The sequence below is a fragment of the Microtus pennsylvanicus genome, chromosome 5 (genome assembly GCF_037038515.1).
Source record: "Microtus pennsylvanicus isolate mMicPen1 chromosome 5, mMicPen1.hap1, whole genome shotgun sequence".
Taxonomy (NCBI): domain Eukaryota; kingdom Metazoa; phylum Chordata; class Mammalia; order Rodentia; family Cricetidae; genus Microtus; species Microtus pennsylvanicus.
In genome coordinates, this window is record NC_134583.1 from 103,651,708 (window position 1) to 103,675,103 (window position 23,396).

Genomic DNA, 23,396 nt, shown 5'->3' on the forward strand with positions numbered 1-23,396 from the left:
CCCTCTCTTTGGGGCTGAAGATATGGATCATGGTTAAGAGTACTGACCACTCTTCCAGAAGACCCAGTTTCTATTCCCAGCACCCACGTAGCAGCTCACAACTGTTTTACTCCACTCCCAGGAGATCTGATGCCCTCGTCTTAGCAAGCACCAGGTACTCATGTGGTGTAAACACAAACATGCAGACAAAATCATCATTCACATATAATCTTACAAACAAAACAAAACAAACAAACAAAAAATAAAACACCAGTCCTCTTCCTTTTTTTAAACTGAGAGACCTTCTAACAGAGACTGTCCTTTGGCAAACCAATGTAAAGATTTAGTCATTAAAAATCTCTGTAACCTTCAGGTTTTAAATACTTTATTTATCAAATCAAGCTTTTACTTGGAATTTTTACAATTTGAATGTAATTTAAAAAAATCAACAGTTGCAGAAACTATGACATTATATTATTTTTGACTATTTTTAATATAAATGATACATAATTTATCCTTCCCAGCCCAAAGTTCAATATAAAACAGAACATTAATTTTGCTCACTGAATGCTCATAAACACAAAATGAAATAACTTTTGGCATATGAAAACTAAAATGGAATTGCTGATGTGAGTTTTAAGTATGTCTGTCCTTCAATCAGTTTTTACACTGATAGGATAAAACCAAACTACATCAAGCACATATTAGTGAAGATATTATATCAGAAAACCAAGTAACAACACAAATGCTTAGTAATATTCTTAAAATTCTTGACTTGTTCATACTGATAAAAATGTTAATAAAATATCTTTCTACTCATGTATGAGACTTTGTTTAAGAGGGGAGGGCTCTCAAGTTTTATAAAGAAATACAACTTTTAAAAGAGAAAATGTCCAAGTGAAATGGACATAGGCTCATGTTCCATTATTTTTTAATGTAATAAGAATGTAAATTTTCATTGGCATTACAATAGTATACAAACCCAAATTTTAGTTTATTTAGGCTATCACGTCAAAAAATAGTTTTGTCAGTACCAGGAGAGATATGGTCCAGTCCATTATTCAAAGACATTTCTATTTTCTTGCAAGATTTAGTTTTTAAAATAACAGAATGTGTTTGACACTGTTAATTAGCATACTCAAAGAAAAATAAATGGTTTTCTCATTTAATTTTTTTCAAGGTGGAAGAAAAGAATTTAGATGAGATTTTTCTAAAATACTAGGTCTGATCAATCCTGTAAGGAAGTACCTACAAATTCTAAAAACATTATGATTTTAACCAAATGAATACTTTGCCATCACTCTTTACATAGCACTGAGAAATTTCAAATACAAATTGTAAAACCTCATATATGAAATCTTAAGAAAAACCTTATTAAAAGTAATTATAAAAATTTTTTAGAAATTTAAGATGTAAAATATATTTGACTTTAAAAACAAAACAAGAAACTCCAGCATAAAATTTGTACTTTACAATGCTAGTCTGAGTTCTCGTTACCTGATTTCATTCTGTCAGTGTCTGGGCCATATTATGTCTCCTCTTTACCTTGTGACTTCTCCAAAGCCTGCTGCTATTTTGAAGCCCCATGTGTATGTTTTCCCAATTCTTTGAATACCAGTAAAGCTATAATAACATCAAGTTGCCTAAATTAAAGGCCCATAAATATGTTTTCTATGAAAACAAGGTAACCTTTAATACAAAGAAATGAACAGATCTGCCACAAACCACTACCTATTAAGTAGACATTCCCATACCAGTTTTTAAAAATGAAATATTAACACTGGAAGAGTGGGATATCTAATTCTGAGTTGCTTTTAAGCTTTTAAGCTCTAAAAGTCAGGAAGTTCTGCAATCAATTGTCAGAGTCACCACACTTAGTAAACGAAATCCCCATTCGGCCATACCTCTCTGTCTGCAACAGGAAATACCATTTGTTATGACACATGATCTCACTTTATAGCCTACACGCTTTGGCTCTCACTTTGCAGTCCAGATTTGCCTCAAACTCATGGTCTTCCTGCCTCCACTTCCCAAGTGCTGGATTAGATGGGAGCCACCACACACACTGGTAGGGGCAGCAGACACAATCCAGTGCTCACAGAGGATTAAGGAATCAAGTTCAACCAAACTGAAGACTTAATTTTCACTAGAAAATGTTCCAGAGTCCCAGTGGTCTCCATTTCATCAACCTATTTGTTTTTAAAAGCAGGTTTCCAAAAATAACCAATCTTTCTTTTTCAATAAATCTGCTAATTTTTATTCACTTGAGCCACACGTATAAACAGTTAAAAGAAAAACCTCTAAAATCCCCTCCCTTTCCTTTCACTGAGATGGTTGAGTGAAGGTAATCCTTCGCCGCCGCCTTTGAAAAGCCTTTAAATTCCATCGGTTTGGTTCCAACATATGAGGACCATTGTAGACAAACAATACTGTCATTTTCTCAGAATAAGGAAGATTTTGTAGAAGCTGTAAGGATTGAAATAAATTGCCACATAATTACATTATATATTGAGAAAGACAGTTCCCAGTCTTACATATGTTTATCTACATCATCAACTTGTCAGACAATGACACTTCCTGAATAAGCATAATCGAAGCCTGGCCTAATAACTGACCTGGAATATTCTAGTTCGTTGGAATCCTCTGTATTCATATACCAACAAGGACCATAGGCACATCTTGGAAAAGAGTGTTCTTTCACTTCTACACAAAATACTTCTCCAACAACTTCTATGGCTAAGCACTGTGATAGACTGGCAGTGTGAAACATGTGGGGGAGGTTTGCTTTCTAAGCCAAGGAGTTTGGTTAAAAAATAGAATAGGGGCAAGACCTGATTAGTCCACAGATCTGACAATAAAAGATGATTAAGTACAAAAAATGTACATTTATGTGGGACATCCAATGAGATATTTATGAATATTTAGTTGAAAAAATGAAAAAGTGCTAGGCGGTGGTGGTGCACGCCTTTAATCCCAGCACTCGGGAGGCAGAGGCAGGCGGATCTCTGTGAGTTCGAGGCCAGCCTGGTCTATAAGAGCTAGTTCCAGGACAGGATCCAAAAGCTACAGAGAAACCCTGTCTCGAAAAACAAAACAAAACAAAAAAAAAACCGAAAAAAGGAAAAAGTATGGTTAGTAATAAACACATCTTTGAGTACATTTATTTGATAACTTACCCACATCACTAGATTTAACAAAAGGATATTTCCTATTACAACAGTTCTAGATTATGGAAAATTCTCTATGACTCTAACTATGTGCTTATAAAACCTGATCTGTCAGTACAAGACTAGGTACTTAAGACTCTTTAGGGCTAGGGTAGTGGCAGTGGGAAGTAAAGACTATATGACGCGACAGAGAGGGCTACAGTTCTGGGGCTTGCATTCCCTGTCATCTTTTAGCAGAGGAGCTTTTCTAGAAGGGGAATGAGTATTAAAGGCAAGGAGATCTAATTCTAGAACATAATGAAGTGCCTCCTCCTCCGCCACTTCCTCAGATAAAGTTTCTTATTAAATATGTCATTAGAACGTGTCCCTTCTATGAACGTAAAGACTGCTATAACCGTTTTAGCTCCTTTTTTGGGGGTAAACCTGTTTAAATTCACACCTTAGCCCAAATAGGCTCCACAATTAGGCCAAAGGGGACATGTGAGCACATGATTTTTGGGAGTTTACCCATTACTCACCTTTGGTGTGATGAAGAAGTACTGGGATGTGTTTTCTTTACAGGCAGTGTTCACAACCATTTCAAACACTCTTCGTTCATTGATTGGGTCCATACCCTAACACCACAATGACAATAATCATTACATATGTGTCTATTAGAGGATGCAGTATATTGCCCCCAAAGGTATCATTATACCTGATTGATTTCATCAACTACTCTGAATGGACATCTATTAAGCTCCTGAAGTGCCATCAAGTACAACATGGTAGAAACACTTCTTTCCCCTCCACTTTGATGGTGAGGAGTTAATTCATGCAGCTGAGTACTACTGCGAAATTTTACTCTAATTCGGATTCCATATTTATCATAATCTTCCTGTAAAACAAAAAATTGAAAAATAAGTGTTTTCTGATTATTTCAACCAATTATTTGAAAATATAACAGTATATCAATCATAAAAATAACAAATTTAGATTAAGCAATTACTATCTAAAAGTTTTAATAGCTGAGTGCCTATGTGTGTGCACACATTCACAAATATAAATTTTACTTTATAAAAAGGGAAGTATTTGGTGTTCTATAAACTTTTGCCATCTCTGAGACCACTCTAAGGTTTATTTACTTCTCTTAGCTCTACGTCATTCAGATTTATCTTAAAAGGCAAGCATTTAACACTAGCTGAAAGTTAGCTAGTTAAATGTTCTAGATAAGTGTCTAAACGAGAGGCATACTACAAGAAATAGGCAATTCAGCATAGGCAATTCAGCAGTCATATTTTTAAAGCATAAAAAGCAAATAGGTAAAATTACCTTCAATGGTGTAATTTAATCCAATATATTCAAACAGCACAAGATAAAATTTTATCAATGAATATTTTACATTTTTCATTCTAAATCTTTGAAATTCTATGTATTATGTATTCATAGTAGAGGTTTAAGAACAAAAAGTGTTTTATTTATTTATTATTTGAGTTTGGATATCATCAGTTAGTTATAAAGGAGGCATGGCAGTTATTTATGGATGAAGTAGCTCAGAATATCAGTGGAACGGGCAGGTTCATGGATCATCACCAGTGATTCCCAACAGTAATTTCAGCCCACATTCTTTATAGGTGCGGCATCACCTCTAACTAAGAAACAATCCCTGTTTGTGGTGCCTCCATATTCTGGGAGAAGGCCTTTATGTCAACTCTTATGCTAACTGGCTGAATCTCTCCACCTCTCCTGTAGATTCTTATCCCATAGCTACAACTGCTGTTGGCAATACTTTTCCTTGAGACCTTACTGGAAGCATGCTGCCATCTTTGGTTATAGTTTTGGCTGCACTCCTATCAACAATACTCTCTCAAACAGCAGAAGATACTTTCCATAAGCTAGTACAGCCAAGATCCTTGCCACCATTTTGCACTCTGCTCTGGCTCTGCTGCCACAAGTCCTACATTCTGGTTCCCGACATGTGAGAAAACGAGAGCTTCCTTTTACAAACTATAAACAGCTTCAAGCAAAAATGCAAAAGTGTTCAAGTAGGCTTTAAAAATTTTGCAAATAGTATTTTTAATCTGCTCGCTTTTCCTTTCAAACCTCCTAAGTAACAATTGATAGAACTGAGCCAGGCTTGGTGGCGGATGCCTTTAATTCCAGCACTTGGGAGGCAGAGGCAGGCAGATCTCAGTGAGTTTGAGGCCAGCCTGGTCTACAGAGCTAGTTCCAGGACAGTTAGGGCTGTTATAGAAAAACTCTGTCTTGAAAATCAAACAAAAACAACAAAAAAGACAGATTTGTAATAATTTGTAAAAGTTTCAATTCCTCAGGATTACTTTTAAACCATATTTGTTCCACAGTGAGTTTATTAAATATGTCACTTTTTGATTACATAGGCTTTGATTTACTGGAGTTTTGTTTTTGACTCCTGTAATTGACCATCCTTTTTTCTCCCTTTCTAGCTTCTTCTTTCTCATTCAAGGCTCCAGTTAAAGAAGTCAGTTCTGAACCCATTACTAAGGAGGCTAAAATAGAAAGCAGATAACGGGAAAAGTTGAGAAGAGGGAAGGTCCAGGGGAACACACTGAAAGGCATGAGGAGAGCCTTTCTATAGCACTGCATTGAAAACAGAGACTGTGGAGAAGAAACAGGACAAGACAAAGAAGGAACCATGCAAGAGGATATACAGGATGGGATTTCTGTGACACAGGCCTCACCTTGCTTACTTGATCACATTTATACCCCACACAGTCAAGCTACTGATAAAGATCCCGTTGTTACTTTGAGCAGGATGATGTTCACAGTAATCAAATTTATCTAAGAGCTAAGGCTCTGCCTGGGATTAGATAAGGTGTTTGATTCTTTGCCACCTGAAAGCAATGTGACCTTTAGTAAAATAATGTTAAGTTTCAGCTTGTTTTTTAAGTAGGATGGATATAAATTCCTGCTTCATAGGTTATAAGAGATTAAGCAAGATGAACTTAGAAGTGCCTAGCACAAAGGAAGCATATCAGAAATTAGGTATTGTATACACATTTCTTAGTTACAGTGAGGCAAGGACTATGTGGTAAACTACTACAGAAGGAACTAAGACCTCAAACCTAGGACTTAACAAAATGCTATTTCACATGTATGCTTCACACGAAGCAGAGAGAGGAGCAAATGATGCTATTTTTCTTTATATTTATACATGCAACAGAATGAAAACATGCACACTTGCTAAAAATTTAAAGATACGAAAATATTCTTAATTAACTTGACTTTCATTCAAAAGAAATTCCACCTTGGAAACGTTCTGATATATGCAAAATGAGAATACAAAAATGACTCCAGTGCAGCAAAAACTTTGAAATAAAAATCAAAAGATGGCCTGCCTTTTTTCCACAATATTCCTTTCCATCCATTCCACTTTCCCAATTATTTTCAAGAAACCAGTCATTTCTGCTTCCTTTCCTCACCTGCTTCTAGTGTTGGGAAACGAACCCAGGGCCTCCTGCAGCTGAGCATGCACCATCATTGCACTGCACCTCCAGCCCTTCTTCACAAAAGTTTCTTAACGGAAAATTTGTTTTATCCAAAATAGCAATGCATAGAGTTGTAGTTCAAGAAATTACCACATTTCCTACTATCTTCTAAATTTGTGATAAAGAAGAAACCAAGGAAACTCAGCATGGTAATGGAAGTCTATCATCTTAATTGGGAGGTAGAGGTTCAGAATTCAATGTCATCTTTGGCTACATAGCAAGTTCCAGGCCAGACTAGGTTATAAGAGACCCTGATTCAAAAAGTTAGAAAACATCACCGCTACCAAATACACACACACACACCAAAACAAAAAAACAAACTCAACCTCAATGATATAAACTACATTTCAGTTGTGTTTGCTAATTTGTTTATGGCTTTTAAGTGGAGCAGTTACCACTGAACCATTAGTTACACTAAAGCATTGCACTCACTCAACACAGTTGAATAATCATTATTTAGATAGTCTAAAACAAAGAAAAAGAGGCATTAACCTCTTAACAAAACACCATACCCACCCCCAAACCAAGCAAACTTCATGTTAGAAATCCAAAGGTAGTCTTTTCCTTCCTTTTCACAATTTTTCAGTAATCAGAATTTTCATGTACAATTCCAAAGTAAATAAATTTACATGTACCCTTTGCACATAATTAAGATTATTGGTCATAAAATATATCCTTTGTGTCTGGCAATGGTGGTGCATGCCTTTAATCCCAGCACTCTGTGAGTTCAAGTCCAGCTGGGTCTACAGAGCAAGTTTCAGGACTGGCTCCATAGCTACTGAGAAACCCTGTCTCGAAAAACAAAACCAACCAACCAAACAAACAAAAATACACCCCCAATGCAGTTACCTCATTTTCTGTATGAAGATCAACTTCACCAGCACACTGCATAGAACTAAAAAAGTTGCTGAACTTCTCATTGATTTTTTCCACTAGCTCCTTTAAGGGGTTCAGCCACCTTTCTTTCACCTATAAATGAAAGACAAAAATCATAAATTGAAAGCAGTACTATCCATTCTGATGTAAAACTTTACATAAAACAAATTTTTATAACAGAGTCAATCTGGTCATAAAAATACTTTTTCTCTTAGAAGCAAACTATTTATTTTGTATAATTAATATGCTCATCCCATTAATGATAAACATATAAGAAAAAGGATAAAAAAATTACCTGTGAAATATTTTCCCTATATTCATCTAGTTCGACTTTCTTCCCCTTTAGTTCTTCAGTTAATTGCTGTATTTCAATTTCTCTTCTTGAGTATTCTTCAACCACCTGACAGAAAAAAATAAAGCTCTGTAAGAAACATCTATCAAAGAATAAATTATATAAAAATTTGCATCAATTAAGCTATTAGCTAAAAATGCCAATTGCACTGCATTGTTTGTATGCACTTAATTTATGCTATTGTGCACTGAAAGTGCTACATTTTTTTAGTCTTTGAAAAAAAATACACACTGCTGTATTTCAATTTAACTCAACTATTCTTTTTATAAAGAAAGGCACAGAACACTGCGTTCCTTAGGAAGACTCTATTTAAAAGTCTAATAGATTCAGAATCTGGCATTTAAGGCATTGTTCCTGCTGTCTAGATTATTATTACCCAGAGCTCCAGTACAGTGTGGGAGGCAAGTACTGGAGATGGCTGTGTGTGTGTGTCTATGTGCGTGCACACATGCATGCATGCACATGTGCATGTGTGCACTGGGGAAGGTAGAAGTGTGAGAGCTACAAGATGGAAAAGGAGAAAGAGGCATACTGTAGGATTCAGTCCTGTGAAGCAAGAAGCTCTTGATCTTTCTTCAGTTAATAATGCATCAATTTCATCCAATGTATTTGGAAGATCTTGAAAAGCCTAAAGGAAAAAAAAATCTATCATTAAAAATGGAATAGTGAAAAGTTTTATTAGACTAGTTAAGAGAAAGTAATTTGCTACAAATCTACTGTCTGATTAATAGCATGCCAGCACACAGCGATAATACAAAGGAATCTAAAACAGGGTATTTTGCCTTTAAAAAGCTTACACTTTAAAAGAAAACAATGTATACATGTTGGATAGTACCTTAAGGCAATGTATTGATGTTGAGTCTAAAATAAGCAGTACATATTATATAGGCTTTGGAATTTAAAATAATGAAGTGTCAGTTCATGCTACATGAGAATTAAAAGAATTCAAAGGCCTATAATTTATCTCTGGGTCTCAAAGCAATGGCTAGGGAAAAGCAATGCAAAAAGGAGAAAACAATTTGGAAAAAAGAATGAGTACTGCATACCATGGGGGGTGAGGAGTTGTGTCCATTTGGAATGGTGGGTACTTGCTGAATTGGTAGAATGGGTCCAGAATATGTGGGGCATTGAAAGAGAGCAAGAAGTTAGAACTTTATACTGTACTTATGAAGACCTAAAAAAGCATCCTTAGAATTCAATCACTGAGACAGAATTTCATCAAGACTATCTTCGGAATCTATGCCACAGAGACTCATTAGGATAGACACTTTCCTACGAGGATCGGCATGCAGTACACTATTTTGCCTAGCACAACCTGTAGAGCCCTACAGTAAAAGGTATGCAATGAATCTGGAGCCCTAAAAAAAAGTTCTGTTGAGTTATACATCTACAAGAGCCTCTAGGAATTTGTCATGTACATGTGCAACATCTTTGATTTGTCTGTTGAGGTGTGAGCTTATGTCCAAAACTTACTTGGTGGCATTTTCACCAGACTCTAACAGGCATACTAACCTTATGATAATGAAACACAATTTCTCCTCATCCACATTGCCCACCATTGTAAGCAAATCAACTTCTCATCAGTAAAGAGCTTCAGCTTGTTCAGGCAAACATTTAGGAGTTTTCTCTTACCTCTCTCATATCCATCACTAAAGTAAAAGTTCCCCCTCCTCTGTCCTTTTGTGCTACTACATTAATCTCTTCCCTGATCAAAATAATAATGCTCAAAGTGGTTTACTTGTTTCCTTTCTTATGGATCTATTCTTCAGAGAGCAGCTAGGCGTACTCACCTATAAACTGAATTCAATAATACCACCCTTGGGTTTAAACCCTCCAGTGGCTTCTATCTCAAAGAGAACAGAGTCCAGGGCTGGGGATACAGATTAATGGTAGAGTACTTACCTAATCACTAAAGGGAGAAAACACTTCCAAACTCCTGTATACTGTATAAGGCCATACTAATCTGGCTCGTGCCTTCTCTCTGCTTGGAATGTAATTTTTGGTTTTTATTTTTTGAAGTAGGGTTTCTTTGTTTAGATCTGGTTGCCCTGGAACTCACTATGGAGACAACTCAGAGATCTGTCTGCCTCTGCTACCCAAATTCTAGAGTTAAAGGTATGTGCCACCACTGCAGGGCTGGAATGCAAATTCTGTCTGTCTGTCTGTCCGTCCGTCCACCCACCCATCCTGAGCTAGGTTTTCTCTTTGTAGCAGTCCTGACTGTCCTGGAACTCCCTTTGTAGAACAGGCTGGCCTTGAACTCAGAGATCACTTGTTTCTGTCTCCCCAGTACTGGGATTAAGGGTGTGTGCTACCACACCAATTTGAGGAATGTAATTTTTAATCCCACCAAGATTTTTTTCTAACATGTATCAAATACATTTGCACCTTAGTGACTTTGTAAGAACTGTTTTCTCTGCTTGGTATTCTTGCTTTACAGCCCTACCTGACCTGACTTCTTTTCTTCATCTAGCATGTATCTCAAACAGTATCATCTCAAAGGAACCATTGTTAAGCATCTACCCATCCTTGCTACTTATCCATCACCTTTATTTGGTTTATTCTATCTTCCAGACCAGAACTCAAGTTTCAGTGAGGAAAGAAGCATATCTGTCCTACTTAATATTTGGTCATAGCAGCCAATCAATATACTTTAATAAATATATTATTTTCTAATTTTATCCCTTTAAAATAGATAACATGTGGGGAGGCAGGGTTGAAAACAGAATTTAGTTCTATATGTAGCCCAAGTAGACCTTGAATTTGGGATCTTCCTGCTGCCACCTCACAAGTGCTGGTATTACAGACAACTGCCACCATGCCCAGCACACAAAAACTGTAACTTAAGAGTACAGATATCACACTGATTTTATTAAAACAAAACATATTTTTGATGTGTTCTATAATTACCTTTAGAATCAAACTTCTCAATTAGCTTTTAAAAAAACTCCTCAGTTAGTTTTATAAATTTTTGTTGAAATCTTACTCCTCTGTACCCATCAAACCCATACCTGCTTTGTGTCTGAGAGCATAAAACAAAACCTTCCAGGATCTGACAACTACAATCTTAGTCTTTTTCTATGCTTAGTGGACATTTCCTCATCTATGAAGGTTGATACATTTAAGATTTTAAAAAGTACACAAGTACTATTTAAAAATGCATTTGTAACTATTTTGGTATTAGTTTGGGTAGGAACACAGAAAAGGCTTCAATGTCAGATAGAACTTAGGAACAGGGGACAGAATAAATGGTGGAGTGTGAACTGAAAGGCAGCATTGCTTAGTTGGACTCTGACATATCAGCATAAAATCAAAACCAACTATCAGCCCTGAAGATTCAATATCTGATGTGCCCTAATCAAACACCAGGACATCTAGGAAAACACTTTGATTTTGCCTTTGTCTTTCTAACTATCACCTTATTTACTGTTTGTCAAGTAGAAATTACTGGCTTCCATGAATATTTCATACTGCCAACTACCTCTCAAAATAGTCAAGGGCGAAAGGATCTCCTTTAATAGTAGAAATGAAAGTTATGTTGTAATATTAGGAAAATTCCCATATTTTAAGAATTTTAATAATAAGCAAAGACTGGTGACTAAATCCGAGGAAGTAAGTTAAGCAAAATTACTTTATGTATATGATAATCAGTGAAGAATGGGGGAAAGCGTATTTTTAAATAACACTTCATGTTTTTCACGGCCTGTTACTATGCGTAGAGTAGGATATCTTAAAAATACCGTGTTACGGCAACTGCAACATTATATATTTTTATACTTACTGTCTGAAATTCTTGGGGAACGGCTTGGTCTGCACTCAGGTTACATACTTGCCTAGCTCTCTTCATAAGTTCCTTGCATTTCTGTAACAATCTCTGTCTATTTTCATCCAATTCAATGAATTGTTGCTGTTAAAAAAAATAAATATTTCAAAATGTTACTACTAAATCAGAAGATTGTTGTATAAACAACCTTGCATCCAATAAATTGCTGAATTCTGATTATGATAACCACATTAACTGAACCATGACTTTTTTTTATCATAAAGGTACATTAGCCTTTTATTATAAAGGTCAAATTTTAAATTAAACTTTAAAATATTATTATACATAGACTTCACATAAGAAAATACAGCATTTCAAATGTAAACTTTTAAATCACTTTCCAAGTATATTTTATCTATCATTTATTCATGGCCTTATTAATTTCCTCACCAAATAATTAGCAAGATCTGTGAGAAGCCCACATTAAAATCTGTATTAAGTACTGCAAGGTGAATATGGACAGAGACCCACAGAACCAACACCACAACAGGCACTATCCACTGAGTGATTGTGTGTCAGGCCCTTACATAGGTGCTTTTCATCTAACTTTTCTTTCCTTTCCCTGAGTTTTCATTTTTCTTTTTCCATTTTGGGGAGGTGGGGCTACTGAAGTCCCATTTAGACCAGGCTGGCTTCAAACTTTGCCAAGACTGGTCTTGAATTCCTAAACCTCCTGTTTTCCAAGCAAGGTGATTGCAGTTACATAGCTCCATGCCTAGACATTATATCTTTTATTTTCTGCAATACTATACTGTAAAAGGAGGCTGGAGAGATGACTTACAACTTCCTGTAACTCCAGCTCTAGGGAACCTCTAGACTTCATGTGCACATACCCCAACTCCTATATATATATATAATATACTGACAAAACATAAAATTATCAATTGTAGCATTTGGGAGAGCAAGCCCTGCACCTCGCCTGGGCAGCACAATAAAGCCAACCCTATTGGTGGAGGTGTGGGTGAGCCAGCCCTAAACCTGTTGAGTGTGGGAGAGCTGTCCCCATTACTCGTCTGTCCTGTAGCTGTGTGGGCATGGAGGAGACATCCCACAAGTCACCCCTCGCCCCTCACTGCCTGTGCTAGACAAGGAAGGTGACCCTCCCCCTTACCAGCAGCAGCACTGAGGAAAGAGGGCTCTGCACCTTGCATGGGCAACACAATAGAGCTGGCTCTGAAGGTGTGAGTGTGGGAGAGCCAACCCTGAGGATGTAAAAGCACGAGAATAGGCCCCATCCCTTAGCAAGGTGTGAACTAGCAAGGGCAACACTGGACAGCTCACCCAAGAGGCAAAGATGGGAAAGTGTAGTGGTATTTCATTTGTATTTTAATAAACAAAGCTTGATTTAAGATGCGAGAGTAAAACAGGCCCACTGGTCAGCCTTACAGACCAGGGAGTGGTGACACACACCTTTAATCCCAGTAGCCACACTAGTTTGCTATAGAAACCAGGCGGTAGTGGCACATGCCTTTAATCCCAGCCCTAGAGAAGAATAAAAGATGGGAAGAGACAGCTCTCAGACACAGTCTCATTCTGAGGATTCCTGGAGGCAGGATCACAGTTTTGGACTGAGGTAGAGGTAGCTGCCAGTGGCTGACTGTTTTAATTTTCTGACCTTCAGGTTGAACCCCAATATCTGTCTATGGGTTTTTATTAGATGTGGTACAGGAGCGTTTGTGGGCTGACCAACCCTCCAACTACCCAGGCCCTGAATCAGGGTTATGAGTTGGCCCACTGTAACATCCACCTAATCTATGATCTGCTGGAGCATGTGAAGGGGCAGGTCCTGCAGACCCAAAGCTGCAACAGGATATCCAATCTCATTGCAACAACAGGATATCCAAAAGTTCTAGTGAGGGTCAGTGTCAATAATACAGCAGAAACTAGAGGCCTCAAACCAGACAATGGCTCTTTGCAATGAACACTTGAATATAGAGATATATGGATGGAGGAGTTTGCTGTGTGGCTCACTGCATTGCTTACAGCTTCCATGACAAGATTTTTCTTTCTCTCCTAAATTTTATTTTATGGGGGAGGAGGGAGGTGCAGGAGCAGAGGGCAGATACGAAGGGATGGGGAATGAATGGAATCGAGATGCATGATGTGAAAGACACAGAGAATAAACAGAAAGAAGGTTGAAAAAAAAAGGTATTAAAATAGAAGGGAAATTATACAAAAAAGCACTCTATTATTAAGGTAGTTGCAGGGTTGGTCAGCCCACAAACGCTCCTGTACCACATCTAATAAAAACCCATAGACAGATATTGGGGTTCAACCTGAAGGTCAGAATAATAGTTTTTAGATTAAAAATCAAACTTAATTTAAAAAAAGAAAAAATAATGAATTGCCCTGAGCATCACTACATGATTACCACAATCAACCTTTTGTTTACTCCCATAATATTTCAGTGTTATTATATAATAGAAATTATAACAGATCTATTTTGTTAGTTTAGCTATTTTTCTTATGTATTTTCTAGGTACATTAAAATTCCTTATAAACAACAAAAATAAAAATAAAAGGGTAGCACTAAGGAAAAGAAAAGACTTAAAAACTATAGGCAACAGAGTCAATTTGGGAACAGAAGAGGTGGCCCTCTCCAAGGAAGAACACTCAAATTGGTTCTCCAGTGCCAAATGGTCAGCCCAAAAAACATACATACAAGCAACAATATGTGGATTCAATAGGTTATATTTGGAAATACATATGTACACAAAAATACATATATACCTGCAGTAACAACCGATGAAAATGAGAGGCCATGAATCTGAAGGAAAGTGGGGAAAGTATCCAGAAGCATGCAGAGGGAGGAAGGGGGCAATATTGTAATTATAATCTCAAAAACAAACAAGCAAACAAAATAAATAATTTTAAAAACCAAAAGAGAGAAAAAAGGAACCTGCTACTCTGGAGTCAGGGTTTCATATAGTCCTGGCTCACCTCAAACTTACTATTTAGCCAAGGCTAGTGTTGAACTCCTCATTTTTCTGCTTCCACCTCACAAGGGCTCATAAGTATGGACAGTATACAAACAAGAAATGGAATGTAGAAAGGTCAGAATGGCTGAACTGTGCCAACTGCACAGTTTAATGGGGGAAAACAAGGCGTACAAGAGTCAGACTTTCAAGTTTCATGTGTGACGAGGAGGGCACCTAATCTATGTAATGCTACTTCTAGGCCAAGTATTATTAGAACCACCGTTCCAAAGATTAGTCAATTCAATACTCATTACAATCCTAAGAAATATGTTAAATTTTAGATGTGGTTAGGAGGCACTGAGAACGTGCCCAAGGCTATAGAACTAGGAATGAGGTTTCTAATAAAGAAAATGTATTTATCTCATTTTGTACTAAATTCCAAACATACACACACACACACACACACACACACACACACACACACACATACATGCACACATACATATACACACAAAGTAGGGGGTTGTGCCCTAGTCATATCAATTCTATTGTGTTAATAGTCTCGGAGGGACCTGGAGAACTCTAACATTAAAAGGTCTTTGCATTTTGACAACAAACAAACAAACAAAGATAATACTACAAAAAGTAAAAGGTTATATATAGGATTGAACTGAAATAAAAGCAAGCCTTTATCTAACTACTTACTACCATAGTTCCCTTGAATAAATTCCTTCAGCTGAGAGAAATGAAAAAATTAGATTCCCAGTTGCCCTACTTTACTCTCTAAGGGTCACTGTACTTAAGCAATGTAAAACAAGGGCAGCTGGGTAGAATTCAACACTCCTAATGACTTCTATTCCTGTTTGCTGTTCCTCTGGACTTTGCTAAAATGAAATATTAGGATACTGTAGGAATGAAGTATCACTGAGGTAACTACTTGAAGCTCTACAATGAGAAGGGCCAAAACCTCATTTAATAGTTTCCTTCTGTGGGGTGGCATTTGCCCAACAAAATTTTTATCTGAGAAAAGCCTTTCTACACATATTTGTTTGGGACTCTACCTTGTGACAAAGCCTCTGCTTCTTTTCATTTTTACAACATGCTTTCACTGTCACTATTTTGAACTTAGACACTTGACAAGGAAGCACATAGTTAAGCACATGTACACAAATATATAAAGTACATATGCAAATGTGTTTTACAATACATCCTGGATATTCAAGGAAGCTGTTAACTAAGAATGCATTTTATAGAGAGATTATAAACATGAAAGTCAAGCTGAATTATAATGATTTCATTTTTTTTTTTTTGGTCTTCTGGGGAAAGACACTACACAAAAAACTTATTTGAGTAAGTAACTCCAAATGTAAATTTTAAGTTTTTGGCTTTTTTTCCCCTAAAGCTAATTTAAAATCTGAACATCCTCTTGTTTCCCCAAATCATGGAAATCGTGTGGCTAGCATTCTGTAGGACCAGTCCTTTAATGTGCTGCAGCAGGTCACAGATGGGATAGATGTTAGGGTGGGCCAACCCAAGGCCCAGGATGTAGGTTTCAGTGGTAGCTGAGCTGCTCAGTCTACGCCACTGGGACAGTCCTCACTTTAGAGGCAGAGCCAGCTCTCCTGTGACAACGGGGCCAGCTCTCCCACAACTGTGCTGAGTGGTGGTGGGGGTGGAGGCTCTCCCACAAGAAGCTGAGCCAGCCATGTCAGGGCCAATGAAGGGCAGGACCCGCTCAGCATGGCCCTCAGATTTTAACATGCATGGTTCCTATGTGTTGGAAGCTCCACACTGAGGGCCATCTGTCAGTGCCCCATGTTGGGGGCGACATTTACTGGGGTCCAGCCTGGACAGGTTTGTACATTTCAGGGTAGGGATGTGTGGAGTAGAAATGTTAGGCAGAAAAAACAGAGATATAAAAGAAACATACAGAGACATAGAATAGAGTCAGGAGGGCAACCCAGTGAATATTGAATCTGTCCATGCTTATTCCTCATAATCTTTAAATACCTGAATCCAAAAATGTGAAAGGTAAGACTTCTTTACCATGATACAAACAAGAAACAAAGTAATTACCATTTTAATACCCCAAACACCAAGTAACCATACTCTAGTTCCTATTAGTAGCCATACCTTCGATCAAACCTCTTGTCAGTAACCTTGAAGGAGTAAGAATAGGCCTGAACTCTCTGACCTTTAGTCAAGGTGGACCAGATCCACTTCTGTGGGTTCTGACACCTATGGTCCCCTGTGGTAATACAGGCTATGAACATTAACACAGACTCAAGTTCCAGCAGGCCTATGGACCCAGATATGGCCCTTGGCAGCAGCTTGGGCCTAGATATTATCATGGCCCCAGTGGCAGCACAGGTCACCCTGATCTGTATGGTCTCAGTGGCAGCATGGCCCTTGGACAACAACATGGTCTTAGGTGGCTGGCCAGACCCTGCACAGTCCTTAGAGAAGTTTCATTAAGGGTCCAGTGATGGTTATGCCAGGAGCTAGAGGCCTTGAACCAGACCAATAACTCATTGCAATAAACATCTGCGGAAGGAGCTGATTGAACAAAAAGGTATACTGTGTGTCACACCACAGTTCCCAAAGCCTCTCAGTTGTTGGAGTGGGGGTTCTAGGAGATCATTAAAACAACACAGGTAACTGTCATTGTCTTTGGCTGCCTCCCAGAACTTAAGGTAAGACACTATGAAGAAATCGCACACTTCAGACACAAGAAATACGGAAATCTCCTCTCTGAAGATTAGCTTTTATAGTATGAGAAGGTGCTATGCATGCTACTAAGAGAGAAAAGTTCTTAAAAGTTCTAGCCAGCTGTCAACTGTGTAAAGCACACACAGGGATCAGATGGTCAAAATATCCCCAATAGTATGATAATGGTATTTTAATGACAACAGTCATCTGATAGGACTTCAGGCCTGCTCAATATGAGGGAACACATGGCTGGTACTGTTAACCTAGTCAGCTATCCACAGTTGGAGAGGTTATAGACAAAAGAGGAAAAACTACTGCTGTCATTTTCTTAAACCAAATATAATTTCAAACTATATTCTAGGGTAGCTCTTATCCTTCATCAAAGATTCTTCTACAGTAGGTAGAGACTACCATTACAATTTGTTAAAATGTAAAGAATAAGTGAATCAAGGGTACAGAGACTCAATTAGTGCATCTATAATACAACCTCCTACACACACCCACACACCTAAGGCTCAAGGAATATCATGGAAGGTAAGTAGAAGTATTTTTAGAGACAGAGAACTGGGATGCCCACTACAAAATACTAGCTATGAAAAGGATGTTATAGCCATGAAATCTCCAAAACATGGCTGTCTACAGAACACCTGCACAATGACCATATTATTACGTATACCAAAGGGAATGGGAAAAATGCACAAGGTCTTAGACCTAGATGAAGAACTATAGGCAATCAATGGCTGCTGAAAAACAAGACCTCTTACAGGTTGTCCAATCTCAAGTGATCAGCCCTAAATGTAGACCTGAGCATCATAAAATGGACTCAGTAGGTTATATGTACACATACATAAGCATATGGGTATATGTATGTATGTATATAACCATTATAATTATAAAAAAAGTCATGACATTGAGAAGGAATGGGGAAATACTAATGGAATGGGATGGGGAGCAAAACTGATATAAATATTGTGCATTTATGTGCACAATTTTCAAAAAATTTATGAAAAAATAACAAAAGATACGGGAAAGCAAGGAAGTGGCCAACGACAATATAAGCTTCATGGTAGTAAGTAAGAAAGGAGACCCTGATCACTGCTGAACATAATTCTTGTTGATCTTTGTTGGTGGAACAAAAAAAAAAGGAATATATATTTATATTAGAGCTATAAAATAAGTTAATCAAAGACTTTATTGGGATTCCTGCTTCAACTCCAGCCTTAAGTAGTTAACCGAGTATAGAAAATAATGTTTCTGTTAAGACACAAAACAATTCCAAAATTTACAAAACATTTTCAATTAATAGCGCAGCAAAAAAATAAAGTATATATCTTAAAGAAATGGTTATTATTTTTTCTCTGAAATTCTTTCTACAGAAAGTTGAAGTGTCATGAGAGCTGTACAGAAACACCTTGACAAATACTAAACAAGGAAAAGCTTTTCCTGGAAGGCCCTCTTGTGGAAGAAAGAATTATTCACTGACCTTCTTGTTCTACTAAACAGTTCATTAAATAAAATAAGATTTAACCAAAATAAAAACTACTTCCTATATAAACGGAATTAAATTTAAGCTCTAAGAAACATGCCATTAGTAAAACACTGGCTAAAAATCAACATATTTAATTTTCTCAGTGAAGGGATTATGACTGTCCCTATACTCCCAGCTCTAATCCAACTGATTGCTAATTATGTCACAGATACTTTACAAAACACATAATTAAAAATATGAAAATCATTAAATATTTTTCTTAAATGCTAACTTGAAATTTTTATAACAAGCCGGAGACTTAAAATTCGGAGCCCTAAACTGACTGTTTACTACATAAGCTTATAAGTTTCAACATATCTATGTTTAAATAATACAATCTGGTAATATAGTTGAAGCACCCCATCTGAAAATCTAAGTTCCAGATCAGAAATACTGTCATGATGGTAAAGTCGAAAGTTCCTCACTTCAGCCATGGTAAGACAAAGTCAAATCACAGTTGCAGCAGAGGAATCAACTTTATGTGTATGATGTGTACAAAAAACACAATGTGATTGGGTTTTGCCTTGGAACCCATCCCTAAGGCATTTCATTATGTATAATACAATCTCCAAAATCTGAATCTGAAATGGGAAATGCTTCTGAAAAGAAACATTGTCAGGTGAGGGAGACAAAAAACTGTAACGGTGTTTATTGAGTGGTCTGTCTCTGCTCTCTCAGACATGTTGCTGTACTTGGTATTTTACATGGGTTCTAAACTCAGTGCTCACTCTTGTTCTTCACCCACTGAGCCATTCATACAACCCATTTCTTGCCAAGGTTAATGATGCACCCTGTTGATCCCAGCTGGCAAAAGGCAGAGGCTGGTGATCTCTTTAAATCTGAGGTCGGCCTGGTCTACACATTGTCAGGAGCCATTTTCCAGGGATGATGGTGGGGACCATTGTCCTGGGAATGTTTGCGGAGAGCCCCACACCCCAACTGTATTGAGAACTGTTTGTTTGCAGAGCCCACCCCACACCCAACTATCTTGAGAGCTATCTGTTAGCGGAAACTGCCCCACATTCCAACTATCTAGAGAACTGTTTGTGGTTGGTATCACAAAAGGAATGATTCCTCTTGCTTAGAGAACACTAGGTATGTCGACTTGTGACCTCGTGACCTACTTGTGAGCGCATTGCTGGAGGGGGGGGGCGCCTATATAAGCCACAACCATTATGCTAATAAAGGGAGGCCTTGACAACAGATCTTGCTTGGCCTCGGTCCTCTTTCCCGCCCATGTCTTTTCAGACAGCGCCTCTTCGGGACCCTGGAATAACTTACCCACCAGGCGGGTTACAACCCTGGAATAACTGACCCACCTGGTGGGTTTACAGTACACATGAGACCCTGTCACAAAAAAAGAAAGTAAACTGGAGGTTCTGTATTAGAGGTAGTACTGCCCGCTATGTGTATGTGGCAATGTCTTTAGACATTTTTGATTGTCATTACTGGTGAGAGGGAAGGAAGGAAGGAGGGTAAGTTACTATTCATTACTTTTAGGTAGAGCTGTCAGTAGTGCTGCTAATGCACAGGATAGTAAGTCTCTTACAGAAATCATTATCTGCTCCAAATGCCAGTGTTCTGAGATCACAATACCCTGTTCTAGATAGAGGCTTATACAGACAGAAATCTGATTTTTCCCAGTGTCATTTCGTAAGTGGTCATCAGGACACACATCTCTAATATAATAATTTCTTCTTCATTCATTAGGTAGAGTATGTCCATAAAGAAGATCCCATTTATTTCTATATACTTAATATATTCCACATATGAAACGTACAATGATGGGGCTAGAGAGATGATTCAGCAGTTAAGAGCATACACTGTTCTTACAGAAGATCACAATTCTGTAACTCTAGCTCTTTGGGGAGCTAACACCCTTTTGTGGCCTCTGCAGGCACCTGCACAAAAGTTGCAGAGACACTCAGAAATGCATGCACACACACAAATAATTAAATCCCTTTAAATACAGCAATTGGAAGGCAGAAGAAGTGAATCTCTATGACTTCGAGGCCAGCCTGGTCTATATACTGAGTTTCAGGCTAGCTTAAAAAAAAAAAAAAGCAAGACCTTCTTTCATTCCACTCTGAACCCCTACAAAAGTAGGATGAATGCTCAATTTTCTACAATTTTTCAAAATAATGAATTGGTTTTTCTAAATATCCTCTAACCTAGTAAGATTTTTAGAGAATCATTCTAAATGTTGATTTAGACATTCCTAATATATTCAACTTAGTGTGACATCATTCACGGCCAGTTAAGAGTCTTCATTCAGGTTCACAAAGTCATCTGGGATTGTTTGTTTTGCATTCATGCCTGACAAAATCATCAAGGTATATCTAAGATTATTTACACATAGATTTCTTTTTCTAGACTTAGAATCAGTGAGCCATTTTAGTACAAAACAGTACTTAGAGGCTATGCAGATGGAATGAGGAAATGTTTTATTTTCTTTTGGGGGAGAGAGGTTCTTTCTGAAACAAGAGTTCACGAATGTAGTGCACGACGTCCTCAAACTTATCCTTTTGACCTAGCCTCCAGAGTGCAGGCATTAAAAGTCTTGTACCACCACGCTGGGCTTGTCCACCACCCCTCCCAGTCCCAGGAAATGCATTGTGAAGTTATTCTGGTTATTTCCAAATCAAAGCCTTCAAAGCTCTTACTATTTATCATCCTCACCTTACACTGAAGCTGTTTTCTTTCAGGCTAAAAATCCTAATGGCATCATTTATTTCTTCACTTTTACCAGAAGAACATCGCAGATATTAGTGGCTTAATTACTGAAAACAGGTTAAGATGCTTTTTGAAATTCTTTGTGTGTTTAGAATCAAACTACTTGGGAATGATTTTTCTCTATGAGGTTATGCCACTAACTCAAAAGTTAGATGTATTTGTTTCATTTTGCTTTTGTTTGTCTTTAAGAAATATTAATTTTATTTTTGGATTATTTCAAAGGAGAAAAAAACACTAACAACTAAAATGAATATAGATTAAGCTCATTTCATACCCCATGGATAAGAAGGAAAGATGCTGGCCTGTCCCCATGGGGCTTCACCACACACCCCTGACCATTTCCCAAAAAGCGGAAACACTATATGCATCCCCTCTTTTCCTTTTAATAACATGTAAAATGACAGTAACTTCCTAATAAGATAAAGAGATAAGACTTTAGTTTCCCACTCATTTAACAGATTTCATGAATTTACATAAGATTTCAAGTTTAAGTGTTCTAGTTAATGATTGTTAGTAAATCTACAGAGCTGTATAAACATTATAAATCCAATGTTATATTTTATCACTTTAAAAAGGTAACTGTAGCCATGACTCTTCTATTTTTACTCTTTCTGAAACATTTTTTCTTTTATATGTATGTTAGATGTTAGAATTTACTTTAAAAATCTTGGTAGAGAAATCATAGACATTTAAATTCAATAAGCTGATTTCCATTGGACTATTTATTTGAGATGGGGGCTCATTTTGCCTATGCTGATCTCACCTCTTAAGCTCAAATGATCCTGATGCCTCAACCTCCCAAGGTCCTGAGATTAAAGCCATGTATACACTTGGCCTTAATTCCACCTGCATTTTCAACAGTAATTTTTTTTTTAGCCCAAGTATTCATACACAAAATATCTACTCTTGAGTTGTACAGCCCTTGCTCTACACACCTCTTCTTTTAAATCACTCGCTTTGTGAAAATACTTTATATGATATTTATACCTGCTTAGTCTTTTGGGGAAAAGGTTATTTATTGATTCCTCAGAACGAATAATACTGAAACACTCCTTATTTCCCTGTTCTAAAGCACCAACTGTTATAATACTGTTATCTAAAACAACAAACAGCAAATATATGCCATTTTATTTATATCTTTCCTTTTCAGAGAATTTAGTTATATAACCACACCATTAGTATGTGTAATTGTCCCTTTACTCTTTCCAGTAAGTTCTTCAAAGGAATTTAAGATTTTAAATCTAGACAATGCCAGCATTATTAGACTGTTCCCTAGTCTGCAACAGTCTTTCTCAGTTTCAGTTCTTTTCATACTGGACTGCTGAACCTTCCATGGTTAATGGAGCCTCATTTCTTTAGAGAAGAGTATCTGCTGGTAGTTTGATTTTGGGGTTCTCGCTAATATCAGGCTAGTTTTAATGTTCCTACTAATTTGTGTTGCCCATTGTATTCTGGAGTTCTCAGGTAGAAATGAAGAATGTGATTAGCCTTTGAAAATAAATTCCAAGAGATTATTTTTTATTCAAGAATTTCTTGGATCACACCTGAGTGTATTTTAAGGAGGTTAACTCACAATGTTAGTGGACATTGCCAGAAAGACTAATCTTATGGTTAGAGAGCTTTGAACCATAGGACTTCAGCACTTATATGACTTTCCAAACTTAGGATAGGAGGTCTGGAGACCGAGTGCAACCACATGGCTAATGATGTAATAGAAACTCAATAGAAACCCTGCAGTGTGGTGCTGCTTCCTGGCTGGTAAGCACAAGAGAGTGACACACCACAACTCCTCATGAAGAATGCTCTTG

The 23,396-nt window shown here is 37.3% G+C and overlaps 1 protein-coding gene across 2 annotated transcripts in view; it reads right to left on the bottom strand.

The window, feature by feature from the left end:
- Positions 1-347: 347 nt before the first annotated feature.
- The window catches only part of Smc5 (structural maintenance of chromosomes 5), a 74,757-nt gene continuing 51,708 nt past the window's right edge, over positions 348-23,396 (bottom strand). Inside the window, exons 18-25 of one of the 2 annotated variants that reach the window (XM_075973714.1) lie at positions 11,659-11,784; positions 8,924-8,968; positions 8,410-8,505; positions 7,821-7,925; positions 7,499-7,618; positions 3,841-4,020; positions 3,665-3,760; positions 348-2,445 (exon numbers count right to left, since the gene is read on the bottom strand). In XM_075973714.1, the coding sequence (XP_075829829.1) occupies positions 2,302-2,445; positions 3,665-3,760; positions 3,841-4,020; positions 7,499-7,618; positions 7,821-7,925; positions 8,410-8,505; positions 8,924-8,968; positions 11,659-11,784 (912 nt within the window). In that variant the 3' untranslated portion in view covers positions 348-2,301. The remainder of the gene's footprint in view (positions 2,446-3,664; positions 3,761-3,840; positions 4,021-7,498; positions 7,619-7,820; positions 7,926-8,409; positions 8,506-8,923; positions 8,969-11,658; positions 11,785-23,396) is intronic. The other variant, XM_075973715.1, reaches the window with a different exon arrangement.